We start from the raw sequence: 20,443 nt of genomic DNA, 5'->3' as shown, positions 1-20,443 counted from the left end.
CAGTTCCACAAAGTCAAAGTGTTGCAGGAGACAAGTTGGGGGAAAAACAAAAGTAAAAATAATAAGAAAAAGTTTGGCCTTCTGTTTAGGGAGCAAATAGTTAAGCCTTTCCTTCTGAAGATGGCACATTTCAATCTCCTAGGTTGACACTCGCTCCTTGCCAAACCCCATGGGCACTTTGCTTCAGGCTCCCTGCAGTCTGAGCCCATAGGGCTGCTATGTAGAAGCATCCTTGAAACTGGACACTTAAAACTACATCTGAATGTTTTTTGTGATGTGAAGCTTTTAGCTGTTTGTATGTGAGGGGAAAAAAATTAAAAGCAAGTAATAATTTCATTTAGATAGACATTTTTATTTTGAAATTTTTAAGTGCATACACATTTATGGGAGAAATTGCAACAATATAAAAGTGTTTATTTTCAAAATATTCTATGAAAGGAGTAATTTCAAAAGCATAATATAACTCCTCCACAAAAGCTGCCTTACAGGAACACAAATACAACCCCTTTCTCACATTATTTGGGAAGATATTTCTTTTTTCTAATAAAAATATGAAGTACAGTATTAACCACACTCTGACAATGCTGAGCTCTTAAGGAGTGGAAGATGGGAGGTTCATGCAGCCCTTTCATCATGATACACGTTTTCTTCTCTGTGGCCATCAGAGTTTCATGTTTGCAGACAAGGCTCGTCTTGGTGGGATGTTGGTAAAGAAAAGAGTTCATATTTTAGGTGATGAGTTCTCAGAATCCTCTGGTTACTGTAAATCACATTGCTCAAAACAAGTTACCAGAGAAAAGGACCCTCTAGATGCCAACAGAGGGAAAATTGTAACAAAAACTTCTAGAAGAACTGCATTTTCAATGAAATGTGTATATTTAACTTTGAACATAGCCTTCATTGCAAAATGAACAGTCACCTTTGCTCAAACACCTTAGTTAAAAACACATCAGAAAATCACCCTTCATCCTTCCTCAGGCAGAATTCAGATAAGTTATTTATATGAACAAGTATAAAGCTAGTATAAATAAAAAATTGGCACAGCAATAAATACCATCTACTCTTTAAAAAAAAATAATGCAATCTTAGGGTTTGACAGCTGCACTTTGAAAATACCACACATGATGATTTCACATTTACGGAAGCTGCTTTTTCGGCACAGTTCAGTGTTATCTCTTTTTGCCTCCTCTTATGTATGGTCCCTAGGTCACTCCCATTTGCTCACGCTTCCTTTCCCTGACTCAGTCTTTGGTCAACAATTAAATGCAGAAAGGAAAATCAAGTGCTCTCCCCGGGCAGGTTTCTGCTAGTGCTGCTTCTCAGCCTGCTCAGAGTGCAGCGTGCCCAGGAGGAACAGCCTGCAATGCACAGGGCAGCACACGGAGCCTGGGGCAGCGAGTGATTGATTTCTCCAGCAAAAAGGGCACGGCTGCTCTTCCCAATGCATCGTGCAAATCATGTCAGGCAAAGAGCAAAGCTTCCCACTCCGGATTGAATTGTGGTCTAAAGCAAGAGAAAGCTTTTATCAGGTTCCCACTTCAGTCTTTGACAAGGTCTGTGCCACCCCTGTGTTCACGCTATGCTTCAACCTTGCCCAGGCGAGGGAGGGACATAGTGCTGGCCCTCAGCAGCAGCCCCATGCCCTGAGTGGTCTCAGCTGCATAAGTAGCAACCAGTGCAGTGGTGTCAGGGCCCAGGTCACAACGCGAGTCTCAAGAAATGCCAGAGGCAGATGGCCCACAAGTCACCCCGACAACTACCACCTGGCTGTAAATGTTCCCTAGCCTTGCAGGGAGTCCCTTTCCTTCCTGCTGCTACTCATGCATTTCTCCCAGGAGCAAATGCCCTTCCTTTAGCACAGTCTACCGCTGCAACACTCACTAGCTTGCCCTCAGGAGAGAAGGTTGGCAGGTGACCTGACCCCATTTTCTGCGGTACCTCCACCACCTGACTGTACTGTCCAGATCTGGGACCCCAGGGTTTTGGCTGGAGTGCTGCAGCACTGCCCGTCTCAATGCTTCTGTCAAAGTCTGTTTGCCCAGGCTGTGATGTGGGGTTGGCACGTGCCCAGAGACCTTTCCCTGCCGGTGCTGACCCCAAATGCACTCCCTGTTAACGAGGACTGCAGCAGAGCACTGGCAAGGCTGTACAGTCGTATCTACCCACCCCATCTTTTCACTGGAAAGCCAATGTTTCCCCTAGGAACAAAATCTTCATGGCACTTGTCATCATTAGCAAGGTAGGCTGTTGAAACAAAATCAGAGCATTATTTAACTCCCTGTTTACTCCAATGGGAATCAATCAGACTTGCTGTCCTTTGATGGGAGGAATGTGTGAAGAATGCACATTCCTGCCTGAGAATGACAGTGAGAATGACGAGCTTTGAATGTCTCAGAACCAAGATTCTTCCATACCCTCCTCAAAGTCATTCTTGGCTTTGACACTCACACGTCTGCCTCTGGCAAACCACTGGCAATTACAGATGCAAGTGTGGGGACAGCAGATAGACCCTAAGGCATAAAGTACAGTCCAGGAAAAATACAAGAAACTAGTTTTCTCACAAAAGTTCTTCCTGTCTTTACCCTTACAACAGAGGATCTGATCCTGCTCACACCAAATCAACACTCAAGTTTTCAGCAAGTACGGTGGTACCAGACCTTTCAAAACAGAGAGACAATAAGCTTAAAGCACCAGGCTGGTAATAATAACAACAGAAGGAATGTCAAAATCACACACACATTTTAGGCGCAGCAGTCAGTTTCTACTTCAAAGCAAATGAGGTGATGTGGTCCCAGCTGAAACCCTCTCTGTAATAGCACTGTTTTGCAGAGAGGAAAATATAAGATTTTTACCTGAATCCACATGGAAATAAGGTAGTCCCTGGCTAGCCAAAGTGCCTCTTTGGCAGTAGAGATGCCTGCCACAAAAAGGAGCACTTAGTGAAACACCCCTCTCAGTGTTCCTGACACAGGCTGCAGGGAAGAGGGAAGATTCCTTTTGAAGCAACCAGCTCAAAAAAGATACAATCTTACAACATTTGTTTGTTTACAATACACACACAGCTACATACAGACACAGGCATTGTGCTGCACAGATGTGCTTCCCCCCCAGATCCCAGTGTGCAGCATATCACAGTTATTGCAGTACTGCAGGTGTCCCTCCATACACTACACAGCAAAGGTGTTGTGTGTACAGGTAGGAATTAGAAGAAAGAAATCTCTGGCTGAGAGAGGGGATTGGTGCAAGAAGTGGTACCTGTCCCCACGGGTACTTTGCAAAGGAAATTCCAGAGGCTATCCTGCTCAGCAGCAAACAGGGCTGCCACCACTGGTGAACAGTGAGTGTTGGCCTTCATGTCCACACTCGAGAAACACCACTCCTTCCACAAACTGGGCAGACCCTCTCTTGCCCCAGACATCCCTTTTCTCCAAAGATAGGGCCAGACATCTTCTTGTTAGATATCTCTGGAGCAACCAGAGATGTTACATCCTTCAGGTACATGTGACTGTTCAGTAGCCAAGGCTACAGTATCGTTGGTGAAGTGTCACATGAATGCATCTCTGCCCAATTCAGTGCAAAGCTAGCCAGGCAAGCTGACATCACCTCCTGTGGATGGGTGGGAAGAGATACCTGGTACCTGGCAGTGTATCTGACCCCTCCAGCAACTTGCAACACAATTGTGTGGTTAGACATTTAATAATCCATTCTTTTTTGTGCTAAAATTTGTCATCAGAAACACAGGAACATAGGAAATGCCAGGTGACATCAGATCAATGTTGTGGCTCCTAACACACACAACCACTACTGAATAATGGGGCACACTGCAAACCACGTACTGGCACCTTGCAATAACAGACATGCAACGACCCAGCTGTTAATAGCTGTCACCAAGGCCTCTGATCTTCAGAGAAGGGCTTTAGCCCTGTAGCCCTGAGTTTAATCCCTCACCCAAAATACCTATAAATGCCACCCATGGTAATGCTGACCACTTTCATCAATGTCTGATGCTTTTTAGCCTTCCTATGTTCTTGGCCTTGATGACTTCTGGAGGCCAGGAGTTCCTCCGCTATTTACACAACATCATTGCACTGTACAGTTCATGTCCTTCTAGGTTTAAGACTCCAGGAGACTTGCATGAACCAAAAGAAAGTTAAATAAAGCAGAACCTCTACATAGCAAAAGAAATAAAATATTATATAATAACACAGGGTTAGTTTAAATTTATATCTGCCCTCAGTGCTAGGTAATAAACCAACCTGTATAAAAACATATTTTTCTCAAATAGTTACATCTTACTATATAAAAATAGCACTGTGAAAGCAAGCCAATTTGTGTAAAAAAAAAAACAACAAACCCAAACCAAAAAACCCCCAAAAAACCCCCACACACAAACCCAACCAAACAAAAAAAAAAAACTTTGGAAATGCATGAAGCGTTGCTTTTGTGCTGTATGATAACAGTGACATGTATTCATTCCCTAATACTGGTTATCTGCTCTCTGGGTCCTACAGTAAGAAATCCTGTAGACGGCTTACAACGCTTGCCTCTTACATCTTGAACCTCCTGTTGATGAAGAACAGAGTGAAACACTATTAAGGTTTATTTCAGTTGCAAAAGCTTTGATATCAGGCCTAGGCAAACAGCAAATCTGTGTCTGGACTAACCCAAAGGCATTTCTTTTGCAGCCCCTCCAACAAGTATTTGCCAAATGTTTTGGGGGAAGTTCTCCACAAGGAGCTACTGTGACCCAGCAGGGCAAACCCAGCAATGGAGTTATTTTGGGCAGGTTGTGCTCATCACAGTTAGTAAGGTGTTCAGAGCTAACACAGGAAGAAGGCTGGCTAGGAAGCTTTTTCTGGACTTGAAAGCCAGAGCAGAGAATCGTCGGTGGGCAAAGAGACTTGGCAAAAAATAAACAGCAGGGAAAGGAGGGATTAATAATTTCTGAGAAGCCCCGGTAGTGGAGCAAGTGGCACTGGGAATGCCTCATTTACCTGCTCCTACCCCACAGCTCTGCTGGAGATCATGAACTGCAGCTCCGCAGGGTGCCAGGTCTCTGTGAGGATGGAGGCACACAGAGGACAGCCCATGCTCTGCTTTTGTTGGTGCTCAGCTCCCACCATGGGCTGGTTGGAGAAGCAGACACCCCTGCGTGTGCCACCCAGCCGAGAGCCATCCCCATGGCCTCCCTGCTCTGGGACCTCACCTGCTGTGAGCAGCTGGGTAGCATGTCACAGCTCATGGTGACCAGCTGCCCACTGAAGGTGGGGTGACAGGGAGGGGGAGCAGCCACACGCTGCGCAGTAAATGTGTGAGGTGTTCAGTGCAGAGGAAGGGAGCTCAGGGCAGGAGCCAGACAAATGGAGTCTCCCATGCTCAGTGTGAGCATGGTACCTGGGGGAGCAGTGGGTTAGGCACCACAGCAAAGTGCAAGTGTATGTGTGCAGGGTTCACACAGAACAAGGAGCCAGCCTGTGCTGGTGGCCTCCAGGTTTTGTCTGAAGCAACCCCTACTCCTGCTCCAGGCTAGTTGGCCTTTTGCAGTCTAGGTGAGGTCACTAAGGCTGAGTTACAAGCGTCAGAGGGTAAACACCAGGTATTCAAAAGCCCTGATGACCCAGTATGTACTGTCTAGCCTACAGGATCAGAACAAACACCCCTTTCAGTGCCTGCTGGACAACTGAGACTGTGTGACCGCAGCCAGAGACAGTTGTGGCTGCTTTCAGTCAAGGTAGCCTCAGAAAACTCATCCAAGCATAAAGAGGATGATGAGGATGACCATGGGATGAGTAAAAATTTCCTCTTTGAAGATATCTTCTCCAATATCCCATACCAGTAACCCCACTTCTTTTGGTGCAGAAAAGCAGGACACAGCACCCTGGTGTGAAAAAAAGGCAACTGGGACAGTCAGAGTATTGGTATATGTAACACCATGCTCTGGGTCAGGGGTCCTCATCTACGGCCTGCGGGCTGGATACGGCCCCCCAGGGTCCTCAATCCAGCCCCCGGTATTTACAGATCCCCCCACCCCCCCCTCCTCCCACCGGGGGTTGGGGGGGAAACCAAGCAGCCGCAGATGGCTGCCTGCCACTGCATCCGCGCGCCGGCCCCCTGGTTAAAAAGTTTGAGGACCCCTGCTCTGGGACTTGCCTAGCATCTCCCATAGGAGAGGTGTCAACCAGTCACCAATGCACCAAATCATGTTGTCACCACCCAGTGCGGCATTTGTCATTAAAAAGCACCCATGACAAACTCACAGCTGTTATTTATAGTTTAACTCTGTCAGTTTAGTATTGGAGGAATATGGCTAGCTGAAATAAGTAGGGCTACCAAACCTTTACCCTGTTTTTTTTTACTTAGGCTTTGATTCAGGGTTATTTTGGCCTATTTGGGTGTCCATTTTCCCATCTGTAAAATGGGAAATTTTCCCCACCCCTGGTGTGCCTAACTATCCCCCTGTTCTAAGAGTTTTATCTATATAACACTCCCTTGCAGGGAAGGTGCGGCTGTTACCCTCCACAAACATGGAGAAAAATGGCGGTCTGGATAAGCTAATATATTTGTCCAAGGTCACATAGGAAGGTCAGTGTAAGAGCAGGGACTTGAACCTGAGGTATCCCAGCTCAGAAACTAATGCCTCCTACCATTCTTCCTCCCACGAGACTTTAGTGGTGTTGCACGGGAAGGGCAGAGTGGGCCCCGTTTCTTCTGTTGCTTTTTTTTATGAGTGCGATGACGTGGTCTAAATTAAAAGAAAAATACAAAAAGACTGCCATAAATTATCCGTATACAAAGGCCTTATTCACATTTATCCTATGGTCCCTTCATAACTTGCTTGGCAGGGTGCAAATGATGATGACACCCCCTTTCATACACCCTCTGCCTCAGAGGAACACTAGGCAAATGGAAGTGCCCTGGTGACAGGACGTTTGCGAATTCTGAGGCCAGAACAACTCTTTTCCCAACACTGAAGCCTCCCCAAATGCCTGCCAGAACCTTTCAGCCAGGTGCCTCACCATTCACACAGTAACCCCATGATGTAAAATGAAAGTAGAGGGGGGCTGGATTTCTGGCTTCCCACCCAGCATTCCCACTGACATCAACAAGAACTGGTGGCTACTCTATGGGATTTGTGGGCATTCGGTGCCTTAAAACAAGGCTGCAAAGATAGTTGCCTACATTGCCCCCACCTATGTGGGGCATTTACCCAGCTCACGCTTGGTGGAGTACCAGGAGGTAGTTGTTCTTGGCGTCTGCTACTTCAGCCCTTACTTTACAAACGAGGTCAGAAATTAGGGAGAGCGGCCACACTGGGGTTTACAAACGCTACGTAGGAAGGCAACAGCAGGGCTTGGCTCCCATCACAGCCAGCCTCTAGAAGCTGGGAATTTCCTTTCTTTCCTCCCAGTGGGTTCAATGGAAAGGCTTTTCCTTTGACTTTGTTATCTTCTCCAGATCCATCAGCAATCTGGTCCATGCCAGTAGTAGCCACTAAATGGATTCCAGTATCTCAGACTGAGGGAAGTTCTGAGGTGGGACTATATTAACTTGACAGCAGACAAGGTGGCCTCTGTTTGATTTGGGCTCTGTTAGCTCTGCAAGGGCCTGATTTTGCATATCCTTGCATGAAGGGAGAAGGGAAAGGCAGTCAATGTACTGTAAATGATGACTGGGATTGCCTAGAAATGATAAAGGATTTGTTAGATTTGCCCCTTGCCTGTAAAATGAATGAATGTTGAATGATGTTGGCCACAGCAGCTGCACAATGATTTTTAAAGCCAGTTAAGGAATTTGGATTCCTGACAGCCTGAATGTATTTTACTGATGTCTCATAAGTGTGTGTATTACATGGAGATGTGATGAATATAAAGCAACAATAAAGGCTAAGCAGAATTAGTGAGCACAATAATTCCCTACTAAAAAATGTCTCTGGTTTCACAATCAACTGTATTGGACTACTATATTCTACAAACTTTTCCCTGCCCTTAGCTGCAGGTTATAACACAGAAGATAGTCTCGTATTGAAGCACTGGTATAGATTAAGATGTCTTGACAGTTTGGATTTTACTTAAGCAATTACAAGAGCCCTTTCTACAAAACGTATTGATTTTATTCCAGAAAAATAAATTCCCATGTACAATTGGGTTTTCATAACATGAAACAATTAGCCATTTTATTGCTAGTGCATATAGGGTAATGTCACATTTCATACAACTTCAGTACAAGTGAAAAAATATAATATATGGCTGATTGAAATTGATAGCTACATTAACATTTATAGATCTATATAGATTTATTTTACAAGCTGCTAGTAGTTTAGAGGGATATCGGTGTTTTAAACTACCAACATTCATATGGCTCCAATTCAAATATATGAATTGTTTGATGCGCTATAAATATATTCCGAAGTACATTTCATTGAAGAAGTCAAAGCTGTGCACTAAAATATATCAAAAACATGCCTTGTGAACATGCTACAGACAGAGCCCTGACTGTCTGTGGAGCATAAAAATGCCACTGGTGCTAGCATTACTAGTTGGAAAATGAAAATAATGCCATGATTACAGGAATAGGTGATGGAGATATATGCTTTCTGTCATCTTATTTCATAGAGCTGGGACCAAATTCTCTTCTGTTTGTTACTCAATGTAAACCAGGGTGAAATCCACCAAATCGGCAGAATTGCTTCTGGATTAGCATTAGGTAAACAAAACCCAGAATCTGGCTGGAGATCAGGCATGGGCTCATTGGCTTTGCAGAGCTGGCCCCAGATCTACACTAGTGGAAGTGAGAGCAGAACGTGCTCCTGCTGAGTTGTTCCCCTAAGTCAGGCAGGCAGGATCTGAGCACATTAATCACATTTGCCCAACCCTACAAGTTTCTTAAGTGTCTCCTAAATTTTGGGTCTTATGAACAGCACCAAGGGCTTCATTGGGGATGACAGCAAACAGAAACTTAGGCAGGGGCTTGAGGATTTTCCTGAAGTTAGAAAAAAAAGTAGCTCAAGCCCCTAGGATGGTCAGCACGGGACACATCCTGCTCTTAGGTTCAGTTGTGCCTAAATCCAAAGCCATCCCGGCAGCATGAACCTGAACCTGGATTACCTCTACAGAGAATTTGCCCAAAGGACAAAAGGGCTGAGTGCTGGCAGCAAAGAAGGCACGGAGCGGAGCGTTGGATGAGATGGGGAGAGCTATCAGGGCTGGAATCACAGTCAGTTTGGTAGCTGGCTTCCTTCCCTCCTCCTCCTCACTCTTGGCCCCAGTGTGATCCCAAAGGGTCACATGGAGGAATCTCTCTACTTCTGGTAACATTTTCCCCCTTGCTTATTGTAAAAACACATGAGAACATTGTTTTGTTTTGTTTTGTTTTTTTAACTCTACCCCTTGTTTGGCAGATGCATTTACAAAGCAAACAGTGAGGGGCATTCAGCTACCTGTACTGCCTCACATCTGCCCTGGGGCCATACCCTTCCCCACATTGCTCCAAGAATGCATTGCTTTTGTGAATGACTGGATTCCAGCCCTGCCTTCGTCCTACAGATGCAGGGGGCAGTAAGATTCAGCAGGGTTGCAGTGTGGTTACTGAGGGGTGGGAATGTGGTGGCAAGGGATACTGAGTGCACAGGTAGACTTGCTGGCCAAAATGCTGCTGCTAGATCAACTGCAGCCCAGGGCTCTGGGCAAGCGAAGAAATGCTTTGTACCATTCATTTGTCTTACCTTCCATCCCAGAAAGGCTGGAGCCTTTCCCCGCAACTCAGCACAGAAATGTTCTCTGTGCTGCACTTCCACAAAATTGAACTGAGATAGTCTGGGTCCACCTCAGAGTAGCCATGATCACCCGCATTCAAGGGGAATAAAAATACATTTTAAAAGTCTGAATTTACCAAGTATGGCTTGTTTTACCCTGGTCTTCTGGGAGAGCTTTATTCGTGGCAGTGCATCTCACCTTGGCCAATATTAATAGCACTCCACACTGGCCAGCAGAGAAACAATTTTTAGCACCAAGACCCCTCAGGCCTCAGCTGCCTGTGCAAACAGATCCCCAGTGTAACATGGAGAAGGGGCTCCAAAGAAACTGGAACAATATAGATTCTGAAGTAACTGTAGTTTGGCTTGGGGAAGACGGGGCATAAAGGAAGCATTTTCCTTGGGAGAACGGCTTTTTTTAAAAGAGGATGAGCTGGGGACCCCAGAACAAATTCATTAGGATAGATTTTGCCTCAGACCCTGGCAAAACTCTTAGTTTGACATTTAGGATATACTAGAAGCTGTTGTTTTAATACAGACTAGGTCAACTCCAAACCCTTCTTCAAAACAATATCTCATTCCACGAGTACTTTGTCCACATGGTAAAAGCCAGACCTTAATGTTCTACCCTTTAATAACTCAGGATGTTAGCTGTTAAGTCCATTTGTCTCTTGCCTTACTTGTTTAAAGCTTTCTCCAGATATTCCTGGATCCACTTTAACTTGGGATCAATGCACACTTGCTTGCTGTTGCTCTTGAGCCTTGCACTGCCAAAGGAGAAAAGTCAGAGTGAGTCTGGTGTGCAATGCTCACACCCGCCACCCACCCCCAGATGCTCTATTTTCCTTGGGTGTCAGTGCTGCTGTCAGTTAATCCATAAAGAGGATGGGTTATCCCTACCAACCTCAAGGCACCCATTATAAATATCCCTGGTTTCAAAGCACTGGTACCATCTGTCTCCTCTAATGCTGATTCTTGTGGTCTGTACTGGGATGCATGTGGGGGTGGGACAAATATAGAATTTGAATCTAAGTTTTCCAGTTCATACCTGGGCTGTTATGAGCCTGGTGTTGACAACAGCTAAATTTCATTTGGCAAAACTAACATGGTAAATATAGGTCATTTTTGCAAGGAATTTATTAAGAACAGCTCTCAGATTCAACACAAAACTGAAGTTTCATGTGTTTTGAGGACAGACAGCAAACCATACATCTTGCATGCTATGAAAGGGTCTGGTCACTTCTTAGCATTTTGTTTTATACAAGACTGAATGAAAAGGTTACAGGCAGGAAGCAACTGGAAGTACCATAGTGCCAGAGGCAAGTTTTCCCTCCTGTATTCACTCAGCACTGGAAACTAAAGCAGAAACTTCCTGAGGGGTTTCTCCTGGATGCCCAAGCTGCACCTTCCACACCAGACTGTTTAGCTAATTTGAATTCCCTCTGAACGTGGCGTTTGGGCTATCTGCACCTTTCATACAGAAGCAGTACAAATAGCTTTTCACCCGCATCAGCAGGTCTCACCCTCCAGGGATCTCTGGGCCCCTTGAGAGGGCTGTGGTCTCCCTGTGTTCCCCCCGAAGCATTCTGCCTCTGCCCCAGCTGCTCACAAATATCCCCTGCCTGCCTGCCATGCAAAAGTGCCAAGAACAGCAATTTCATGGAAATGCCCATAGGAATAAGTTCCGTACTCGTTTAAGTATTTTGCTGGATGGAAGCCAAAATGTTCCCCACTTTATAAAATGAAATCTGCAGAACAGAAAACTATGGCGTAAGAAATAACAGGTCAAGAAGGCTTCTTGGTCTGAAGTTATGCAACACCACAGTTGTAACATAAACACATCAAAGATCCAGCCTTGCAAGCCCTGCGCCAATGAAGAGATGAATGGACCTAATTCATATTTCCCTTACAGTAGTGCCAAGCTGGAGTATTTCCAGTGAAGTGATACCAACAGAGAGTAAGAATGGATTTGCTGATGTTAGCAATGCCTGGGAACTCTTGAGCTGGCCTCACAGGGTACAGAACCAAAAGCACACATAACCAGCCTCCAGCCACAATGCAATTTCCCACACCTAATATTAAGACATTGGTTTTTTTCAGACACTTATTTCTGAGCCTGCTACGTGTGCAGTTGTGGCGGAGACCTAGGCAATTATATAGAGTGCTAATGTGAACTGGTTTACGTGTCTGCTTTAGCATGCAATTAATTGCATGCTAAAAATGCCTATTTCCCTGTACTAAAAAGCAAGGAATTTAGGATGGGTTTTCAAGAAGTAGGTATTGACAGAAGAGATTTTGGATTTGGAAACCTGACTTCTGATAGAATGGAAGACAAAAGCCTGCTTTTAGGCTTTTTGTTTGGGTACAATTCCCCTCAGCCATGAAGGGGAATGTACTTGTGCAAAAAATAACTTTCTTTGAAACTATATGCTTTAACTGAGATTCTCTATACCTGAAAATGGTAGCTTTTAAATTACTTACACCTTCACTGTATAATGCATATTCACTAAATTCAGAGTTTATGAAGCCTAAAACCATCAAGATGAGAAATTTATATGTTAGTTTTGATTCCATTTCAGCTTCTCTTTCAATAAAGAAAGACCTGGTTCAAACTCATGATGTTTCAGGGGTATTTGGAGATAAGTTTTTAAATACCTTACTTTTTAAAGTAACAAAAAGATGGTGAACTATAAGTTCACGTGTTCCGTGTGCCACTAAATCACATTGCAAACAAACATATTTGTATCAGGAATGGGCAAGAACATGAGTTGCTTGTGTTTCTGCATTTTGTGCTCTTATCTATCTCTAATGACTATGATCCCACATTAGTTAAGACATAAATGTATACTCTATCCTGTCTGAAACGTCTGCCATTTTTCTTGAAACTACTCCAGAAAATTCCAAATCCTCACAAAGCCTTAGCACTGGGACCGTTATGACATCCATTGACAGTCCCAGAGAACAAATCTATACACTATTGCATTTTGGATGCTTGCCTCCAAAATTGTTTATAGGTAGAAATCAGTTAGTCACAGCTCATTTTACCATTTCTGTGAAAGAAAACAATTTCTCATCTGAGGCTTACAGTTTTCTCACTGTCCTCCACCAAATCCTAAGGCAGAAGCAGACATGAGAAATTGTGTATGACCTACCCAGTTTAAAAAAGAAAAAAGGCATATAAAACCAAACTGGTTCATGAATGGATCCATGTTCTTCAATCTCTCTGTTCATTCCTGAGAAATCTCATGAAACCATGTCAGTTTTCTGGGTGCAGAACCATTTTGGATGACAAAGATTGGATTTTCACAATGTTTGAGCTGCAACTGGAAGAGCTCCGCATCAATTGAAGACAGAACTGGTGATGGGAGCACTGCACAGAAACCCAGTCTAGCCACTGAGACCCTCACAGAGGTCGACAGAAGTTGATAGTAGTAGAGCTCTCTTGCAGTGGAAAGATTAATGCTATTTTTTTTCTTCAAAAATTTTGGATTTTGGGTGAGGAGGGAGGGGGATCACCCATGAACAAATGAGGCAAAATGACCTTCCTAAACACAAACACAAATCTACAACGCCATTTTTCCTGAAAACCAGTGTTTCCTTTTCAGTAAAAATGAAGCAGTTATTTTCCATTGGGAACCCATCATTTCTGTCCTGCTGTGATCTGTGACCTACTGGAGACAGTCACTGCCTGGTACGTGTGTCCCTAGATCAGGTCAGCATATGTTTAGGGCCTGTACCTCCTGTGGAGGCTACACAAAATCCAGCAATTCCTTTTGCTTGTTTAGCTCCTCCCTACGGAAAAGTGGAGCATTAGAAGAGCCAGACCACTGTCTTCTTCCCAAGGTGTGAAGCTTCACATCCAAGGCAATGGACAGTCTGACATTCCTGCTCACATACCCAGGGGGGAACAGGACATGGGATTACATAGTCACAGGGGGATCACAGAGGTAGAATACATCTGGGAAACATCTAGCTGGGCTCCTTTGTGTGGAGTAAAGCAGCACCTGGCTGTGCCTGACACAGAACTGGAAATCACAGCACAAGACAGACCAAATCGCAGCCACCAAAGCAGGAGCCAGCTCCGTGACTTCTCTTTTCGACACCTTTGATTAGCACCCAGCTGAAAAGAGTAAGAGACTTACACGATCTGCAGTGAGCAGTTGGGTGTGGAGAGGATTTTGAGGTGCTTAATGTTGGCTCTTGCCACGTTGCTCTCGTAGAATCGACAGGGGCATCGGTAAGTCAGGCTGACGGGTTTCTCTGCGGGACACAGGGAGAGAAAGGACACATTACACCCTCTTGCTCCCCGTCACAGCACAGATACACAGAGCCGGGCTGACAGAAACTCCCTCCAAATATGCAGGTGAAAAAAAGCAACAGAAAAGCTGTAGCTTTGGGAAAGCATTTGCCCACAGCTCACAGCACAATCCTTTTACCCCGGTACCCAGCCTTTCAATAATGGTGCGTGGGATTTTGGAAGACAAAAGAAGAGAGAGAGAAAATGGAGATAAGTAAAGAAGAAGAGATTAGAACAAGGAGCCGCTCCATTGTGCAGGGATGCTCCTGGTAATTAGACAAGATAAAGGCCAAAAAAGGGGGCACTTGTCCTCGGTGTTATTCTTGTCAAATGATTCTGACCCGAGGCCAAATTAGAAGGTAGCCAGAAGAAAGCGATGAATTCCAAAGTGTTCAGATCAAAACGGCTCGGCTCAGGTGCAGGCTTTTCACAGGGGACTTACTGGCTGCAGAAAAGCCCTGAGTTTTCCAGGCTTTCCCAGGGCCCAGTGGCTGACCTTTCCCCACTACAGCCAACATTTACTCCCAGCTGAGATATTCGCACAAGGAGGTGTGACTCGAGATGCAAGATCACAGTGGTTTTGCAGGGAAGATTTGGAGTCTTTTGAACTCCCAGCCTGTGGCAAAGTAACGGCAATCGAGGAGACAGTTACCATGCAGCGAGCTCTCCAGATACTAATCAGGGACCACCAGACTGGATGAGAGTTTTTTTGCTGGCATCACAAGGGACAGAATTAAATTTAGCCCCCTAGGCTAAAAATCAGCCATGTATATGCATGTGGAACTAAGAAAAGCAGCCTGGCACTCACCACAGCCTCTGATGCAGTCCTGCTACCTGATTTCACCATGGGAGACCTTAATTACTGGCAACCAAGTGCAAATAAATAAGATACCCTGTGTGTAAGCTTCAAAGCTCCATGCACACTAAAATAGAAACCCAGAAGCCTTGCCTGGAAGTCTAGAAGGAGCTGCCTAAGATTTGAAACAATTTCCCAGTGGAGCAGTTTTCAGCCTCTGGGAGGAATTGAATTCATATGCCTAACCCATAAGGTCTGGCTCATGGTGTAGATGGTCAGATCTATATCTGACAGGGCTTTAGATCCTACATGGCAATCTGCCGCCCTGTTTATTTAGCCACACAGGAGCACTTGCAGCATCCAAACCCAGTTTCCTTAAAGGCAGATGGAGAGCTAAAGAGCAGGGAAAGGCTTGGAATCCCTACACTGCCGTCTAGGAAGGTGAGAAAAGAGACAGCTTTTCAAGTGCATCTGATTTGCATATATTGCGCATTTACCAGTGCCTGCCTCTAGCACATATAACGACAGACAACACGGTGAAATTACCTTGTCCTCAGGACAGAAACCCCTTTTTTCCTTCCAAATGTGTCTACCAAGAGATGAGCCAGAATCAGGTCCCACAGGTAGATAGATGAGCAAACAGGAATTAATTCATCAGTGGGAGTAGAGTTTCTCCAAATCCACACTAGGATCTGGACTACAAGTTAACAAAATTGGAGGGCTTTTTTTATCAGTTTTGTGGTAGCCCAAACAGGGATATCATCTATGACTTAATAAATGGGAGGAGAAGCTCCCATCTGCAGGGGGATGAGGAAGGAGGGCTGCAGGGTGAGCCTCCCGAACATGCACTAGACTAACTAGTGCTAATAATGTGGAAGGGAGAAAAGCGCTACGATTTCCCACGGCAAATCTGTGCCTGATAGCTACACATCAGTGAGTTTGTATTGGAAAGGGAGACTGAAATTGAATGGACTCATGCAACAATGCTCTGAGCACAGCTGCAGTGGAAGTGTTGCTGCAAGCCTGTACCAACCAGGTTTAAGCAAGCTTTAACCTCAACAACATGCAAGAGATGAACTGTTGAGATCTATGATTTGAGAATGTAATCCTGTCCTCTCTGAGACGGGGAGAGGAACATTTTTGATCCCATACCACTTGAAATCAGGAGCAGAGAAAGCTTAACCATGGCTAACATGTCCCTGAGCCCCAGAGCTGTTTCCTGCCCAAGAAAGGGGATTCAGCACAGCAAGGAAGAGGGGAAACCCCAGCATCCAGTGTTCTTCTGTCACCCCAATGCAACATGGAATGACATATGCTCTCCCAGCACAAGAATCCCTTTGGTGTTTCTGTGCCCCTTGCTTGCTGATCAGCAGCACAGGCACCAACCGGACTAGCTCTCAGCATTGCTAACAGGACACCAATATCTCCTGCTGCTGCCCCTCCAGCACTCTGGCTCTGAGGGCTTGGCTGTAGCTCATGCTGCCCTCAGCAAAGCTGAAAACCAGGGAAAACTAGTGCACGTGGCATCTCTCAACACAAGAACCCCTATCATCCTAAAGTGGGAAAGGGAAGGGGCGACTTGAGGGCCATAATTTGGGAAGGGGACATTTCTTGTCTTACTCTGAGGCTGACAAACATAATTTCAAAATTTGAATTTTTTTTCATGCACAGTAATTGTTTCATGCACAGTAGAGCTGGTGAAAAGAATTATTCTACGGATAGGTACTGCAGGAGTCAATGCTCTGTTGGTTCTCTGGTGTCTGATAAATACCAAGCACAGCTGAAGCCATTCTCTTAGCAGGACAGATTAGTATAGCCTTTACATGAAAACACCAGTTCTCACGAAAATGATGGTACATGAAGCTTTTGAGTCTTCATCTGTCTGACACATTTGGTTAAAAATGGGTGAATATAGTCAAAGCTTACAGAAGAGCCAGACGGTATTCAGACACCTTAATGTCATTCCTTCAGCCTTATTTCCTTAGACAAAAAAAACCCAAACCAAACAAAACAACAACAAAAGAAAAAAAAAACAACCAAAACATCCCTTTTGGTCTTGACTAGAATGGTCCAAAAGGTTCTTGGGTTCGGGTGTTTTGGTTTGGTTTTTTTTTTTTACTGTTTCCTAACTGAAAGCTGAGTTCTGCTGGTTCTAAATACCCACTTTTGCTGGCAAATTCTCTCTAGAAACAAAGCACTCACAAAAATCTCTCACCGAGTGGCCACTTATCGATGTTGGAAGATGCCTATTTCACCCCATAGGAATCTGCCTTACCTCACCCACACTGCAACAGGACGGTAAGGAAACAAGTGACTTGCCCGTTCTGCTTAAAAATTACCATCAGTAACTTGCTGTGTGGGCTGGGAAGCTCTGGGCACTTCAGTGGAGAAGGAAGCTCTACCCAGGCAAGCAGGCTGGGCATGAACAGACAAAACATTTGATGGAAGCATCAATTTACTCCTGTTCATCCACGGGTGCATTTGTCAGTATCAGGAGAGAGTCAGCAACTTTTTAAGAACAGCTCCATTCCACTGGGCAGTGATTCTGTGATAGGCAGACACAGCTTTACTAGGGTGGCTAGGAGAATTCAGAGCCCGCCTGCCCTCCAGGACAAGGTAGCCCTGCAAACTCTCATCTGGATCAGGGTTGAGAGCGTGCTACATGACATGCAAAGAAGTAGGCAAAGAACTTCACTCCTATCACCGCCAGCCGGCAGGGTCCTCTCTCCTTACTCGAGTTTTTCTCCAACCTTTTCAAGCCTTTTGCTTACTCAGGTAGCCAGGTCCCGACACGCTTACCCTGCCATAAAGGTACCCGCTGGTGCCGTTTGCTGCCAGCTAAGGAGAGCTGCCGCTCAGGGAGCAAAGCGCGGTGCAACCAGGCGGCTCTGCCAGCCTCCCAGCCCTGCACCAAGTGCTGCCCGAGGGGAGGCGAGTAGGGGGACAGCCCTGAGCTCCTGGTGGTCCCCAGTGCCCAAACTCCCGCGCCTCCCGTCGGGGGCTGCAGCCCCCGTGTGGGCCGGCAAAGCTTCCTCCCCCCCGCTCGCTCCAGACTGACTCGCCCGCAGAGCCGAGGGGACCCCGCCTGGGTACCAGGGCACCCTGGTGCGCTCAGCCGTGCGCAGGGATCCGCGGGCGAGGGGCCGGGGGGCGAGAGGCCGGGTCTGGCCCGGCCGCTGCGGACCCCGGCTTTGCCTTCGCTACCTGCGCGCTGCCCTTCCAGCCCGCAGGGGACAGAGACCACCCGGCCGGAGCTGCTTGTTGGGGTCTCTCCGGGGCAGTGCGCCTGCTTCACCGGGACGGGGTTGCTGCTGGGACTGTGCTATAGAAAGGCATCGGCGAAATTATAAGGGAGCAATTAACTCTCTCAGGCTAAACAAAGAGGGCATCGGAGAGCATCCTCGGCCGCCCTGGATGGGGAACACCCAAGTTTCGATCGCCAGAACTGGACAATAAGACAGGAGCGGAGGTCTGAAAGGGCGCTCGTTACCTGGCCAGCAGAGTTTCGATGAGGGGATAACAGGGGGCCGGTCCCTGCCAGGCAGAAGCCAGCCGCAGGAGGAGCGCCTGGGGGATGCCCCGAGGCTGCGGGCAGGACACCCGCCCCGCCACGCGTGGGCAGCGGTCCCCGCTGCCCCGGAGCCCGTGGCCCAGGGCTGCCCTCGGGGCGAGAGGCGCAGGTGGCTGCGGTCCCCGGGGCCGTGCTCCGGCGGTGACAGGCGGGCCCGGGGGCCCGGCGCGGGGCGGGCGGGCTGAGACGGCGCTGCGGAGCGGGACGGACAGCAGCGGTGTCGCTGCCTTAGCGACAAACGCCGCCGAGGCAGCGCTCGCCGGCTGCCGGCCCGCGTCCCCCAGAGCTCTCGCCAGCGCACCTCGCTGCGCCCCCCAAACCGCCCCTCGCCCCCTCGCCGGGGGTGCGGCGCATTCCTGCTGAGTGACCGCTTTGGCTCAGCTCTGCTCTGATCGAGGGAAGATAGATCACGACAGAGGACCGAAAAGGAACCCAACAAGCGCCTGTTTCTCATTTCTTGTAACTTTTAGGGCTGTTTTTTTTAAAGGGGAAATCGATATATGTATTTTGCAACCAAACCACCTCCCTGCAGACCGAGCGCTGTCGCAAACCTTCCATCAGCCGATTTCAATCTGGGGTGCGTGTGGCACGGGGGGTGGCTTGGACCAGCCTCCTTCGCAACAAGCGAGGGCGGGAGGGCGAGCCTGCCTGCCCCCAGCTCGCAGCCGCCACGGCGCGGGACTCGCCAGGCGCGCACCCCCGAGCCGCGGCGGGAGCCAGCGCCGGGAGCGGGCGAGCGGCGGAGCGAGGGGGCACAGCGGGGCGAGCGGCGGAGCGAGGGGGCACAGCGGGGCTTTCCTCGGGGCCGCAGCTGCCGGCCGGACCCCCCCCGCCCGCAGGCGGGAGCGGGGCGAGCGGGCGGCCCGCAGGCGGGAGCGCGGCGAGAGCGGGGCGAGCGGGCGGCTCGCCGGCAGCGCAGCGCACTTACCCTCCGAGAGGGAGATGACGGCCAGGGCGAGGGCGAGCAGAGCCAGGGCTCGGAGGTCCATGCTGGAGCGGCTGGCGGGGCGCGGGGCAGGCGCTGGACTGCTCGTCCCGGCAGCTGCGGCGCTCTGCCGGAGTCCCCTCCTCCCCTCCCTCTATAGAGGGGCCGGGACCGCCGAGGCTGGGGGAGGGGAGCCAGGGGGAGTAGCTAGCCTATGATTTATTGCCCGTGGCATGTTATTACATCCTTCCTCTGTTAAAAATGCTTGGAAAGGAACCAAAAGAGCGAGGGCTCTTCTCGTCGCTCCGTTCGCCCGGCAGTCTTCCCCCAGGCAGAGCGCTTGCCCCGCAGCCCCGCGGCCCGAGCCCCCCGCGGGACGGCAGAGGCGATGCTCCCCCCCGGGGGTCCCGCTCGCACGGCCAGGCGCGGTCACGATCCCCCCATCCAGCCCGGGCCGTGGCTGGAGGAAGTTTCCTCACCAAACTAGGCCAGTCCCTGTCCCTCCTGGGCATCCCAGCCCCGCTGCTCTTGAACTTGAGCTGCTGGAGCTGGGACAGCGGTGGGGACGCGTCCTGTAACGCCTCAGCATTCGCACCGGGGAGAGGAGAGAAATGCCACTTCACTCCGTGGGCGCGAATCTAGATTTACACCGGCTCCCTGGGCATCAGATCCAACACCACACGCGAAAACAGAAGTTTACCCGGGAATATGGGGGGGCAAGGAAGAGAGAGAAAGAGGCTTTCGGGGTTTGCTTCCACATGCTCAGCTCGAACCACCGTTTGCTCGTATTAGCTGAACCCAGCCGTACCTTCGCTGCCACATTTCTCCTCCTTTGTATTGCAGATGCCGCCGGCCTCCCTGGCACCTGGGCTGAAAGCCCTGATAGCCCGCAGCGCCTGCAGGTCTAAGGGGTGCTGCTGGCCCTGAGCTATTACAGCATCGTCAAGTGTAATTGACTTCAGCATGCCCCGGCTGTCTGCAGCCCGAGCCCACGGGGCCCTGTTGGTTGCCATTCAATACTTTAAATAAACATCGAGGCTTTGATTGAATTTGGACCTCTCGGCTACACTTAAAACAGGCGCCTTTGGTTGGGACAGAGGTGA

The 20,443-nt window shown here is 48.1% G+C and overlaps 1 protein-coding gene across 2 annotated transcripts; it reads right to left on the bottom strand.

The window, feature by feature from the left end:
- Positions 1–331: 331 nt before the first annotated feature.
- Positions 332–19,490, bottom strand: CXCL12 (C-X-C motif chemokine ligand 12). Of its 2 annotated transcripts, XM_040606261.1 has the most exons (5): positions 19,344–19,490; positions 13,894–14,011; positions 10,432–10,518; positions 6,645–6,742; positions 332–4,563 (listed from the first exon to the last, which is right to left on the bottom strand). In XM_040606261.1, the coding sequence occupies exons 1-5, from the start codon at positions 19,402–19,404 to the stop codon at positions 4,532–4,534; spliced, it is 396 nt and encodes a 131-aa protein (XP_040462195.1). In that variant the 5' UTR covers positions 19,405–19,490; the 3' UTR covers positions 332–4,531. The 2 variants fall into 2 exon arrangements, with proteins under 2 accessions (XP_040462195.1, XP_040462196.1); XM_040606262.1 differs by lacking the exon at positions 6,645–6,742 and having other exon boundaries at positions 19,344–19,487.
- Positions 19,491–20,443: the final 953 nt, after the last annotated feature.

Source organism: Falco naumanni, chromosome 9 (genome assembly GCF_017639655.2).
Source record: "Falco naumanni isolate bFalNau1 chromosome 9, bFalNau1.pat, whole genome shotgun sequence".
Taxonomy (NCBI): domain Eukaryota; kingdom Metazoa; phylum Chordata; class Aves; order Falconiformes; family Falconidae; genus Falco; species Falco naumanni.
The sequence above is the reverse complement of the archived record's forward strand: the minus strand, read 5'-3'. Positions and strand labels throughout refer to the sequence as shown.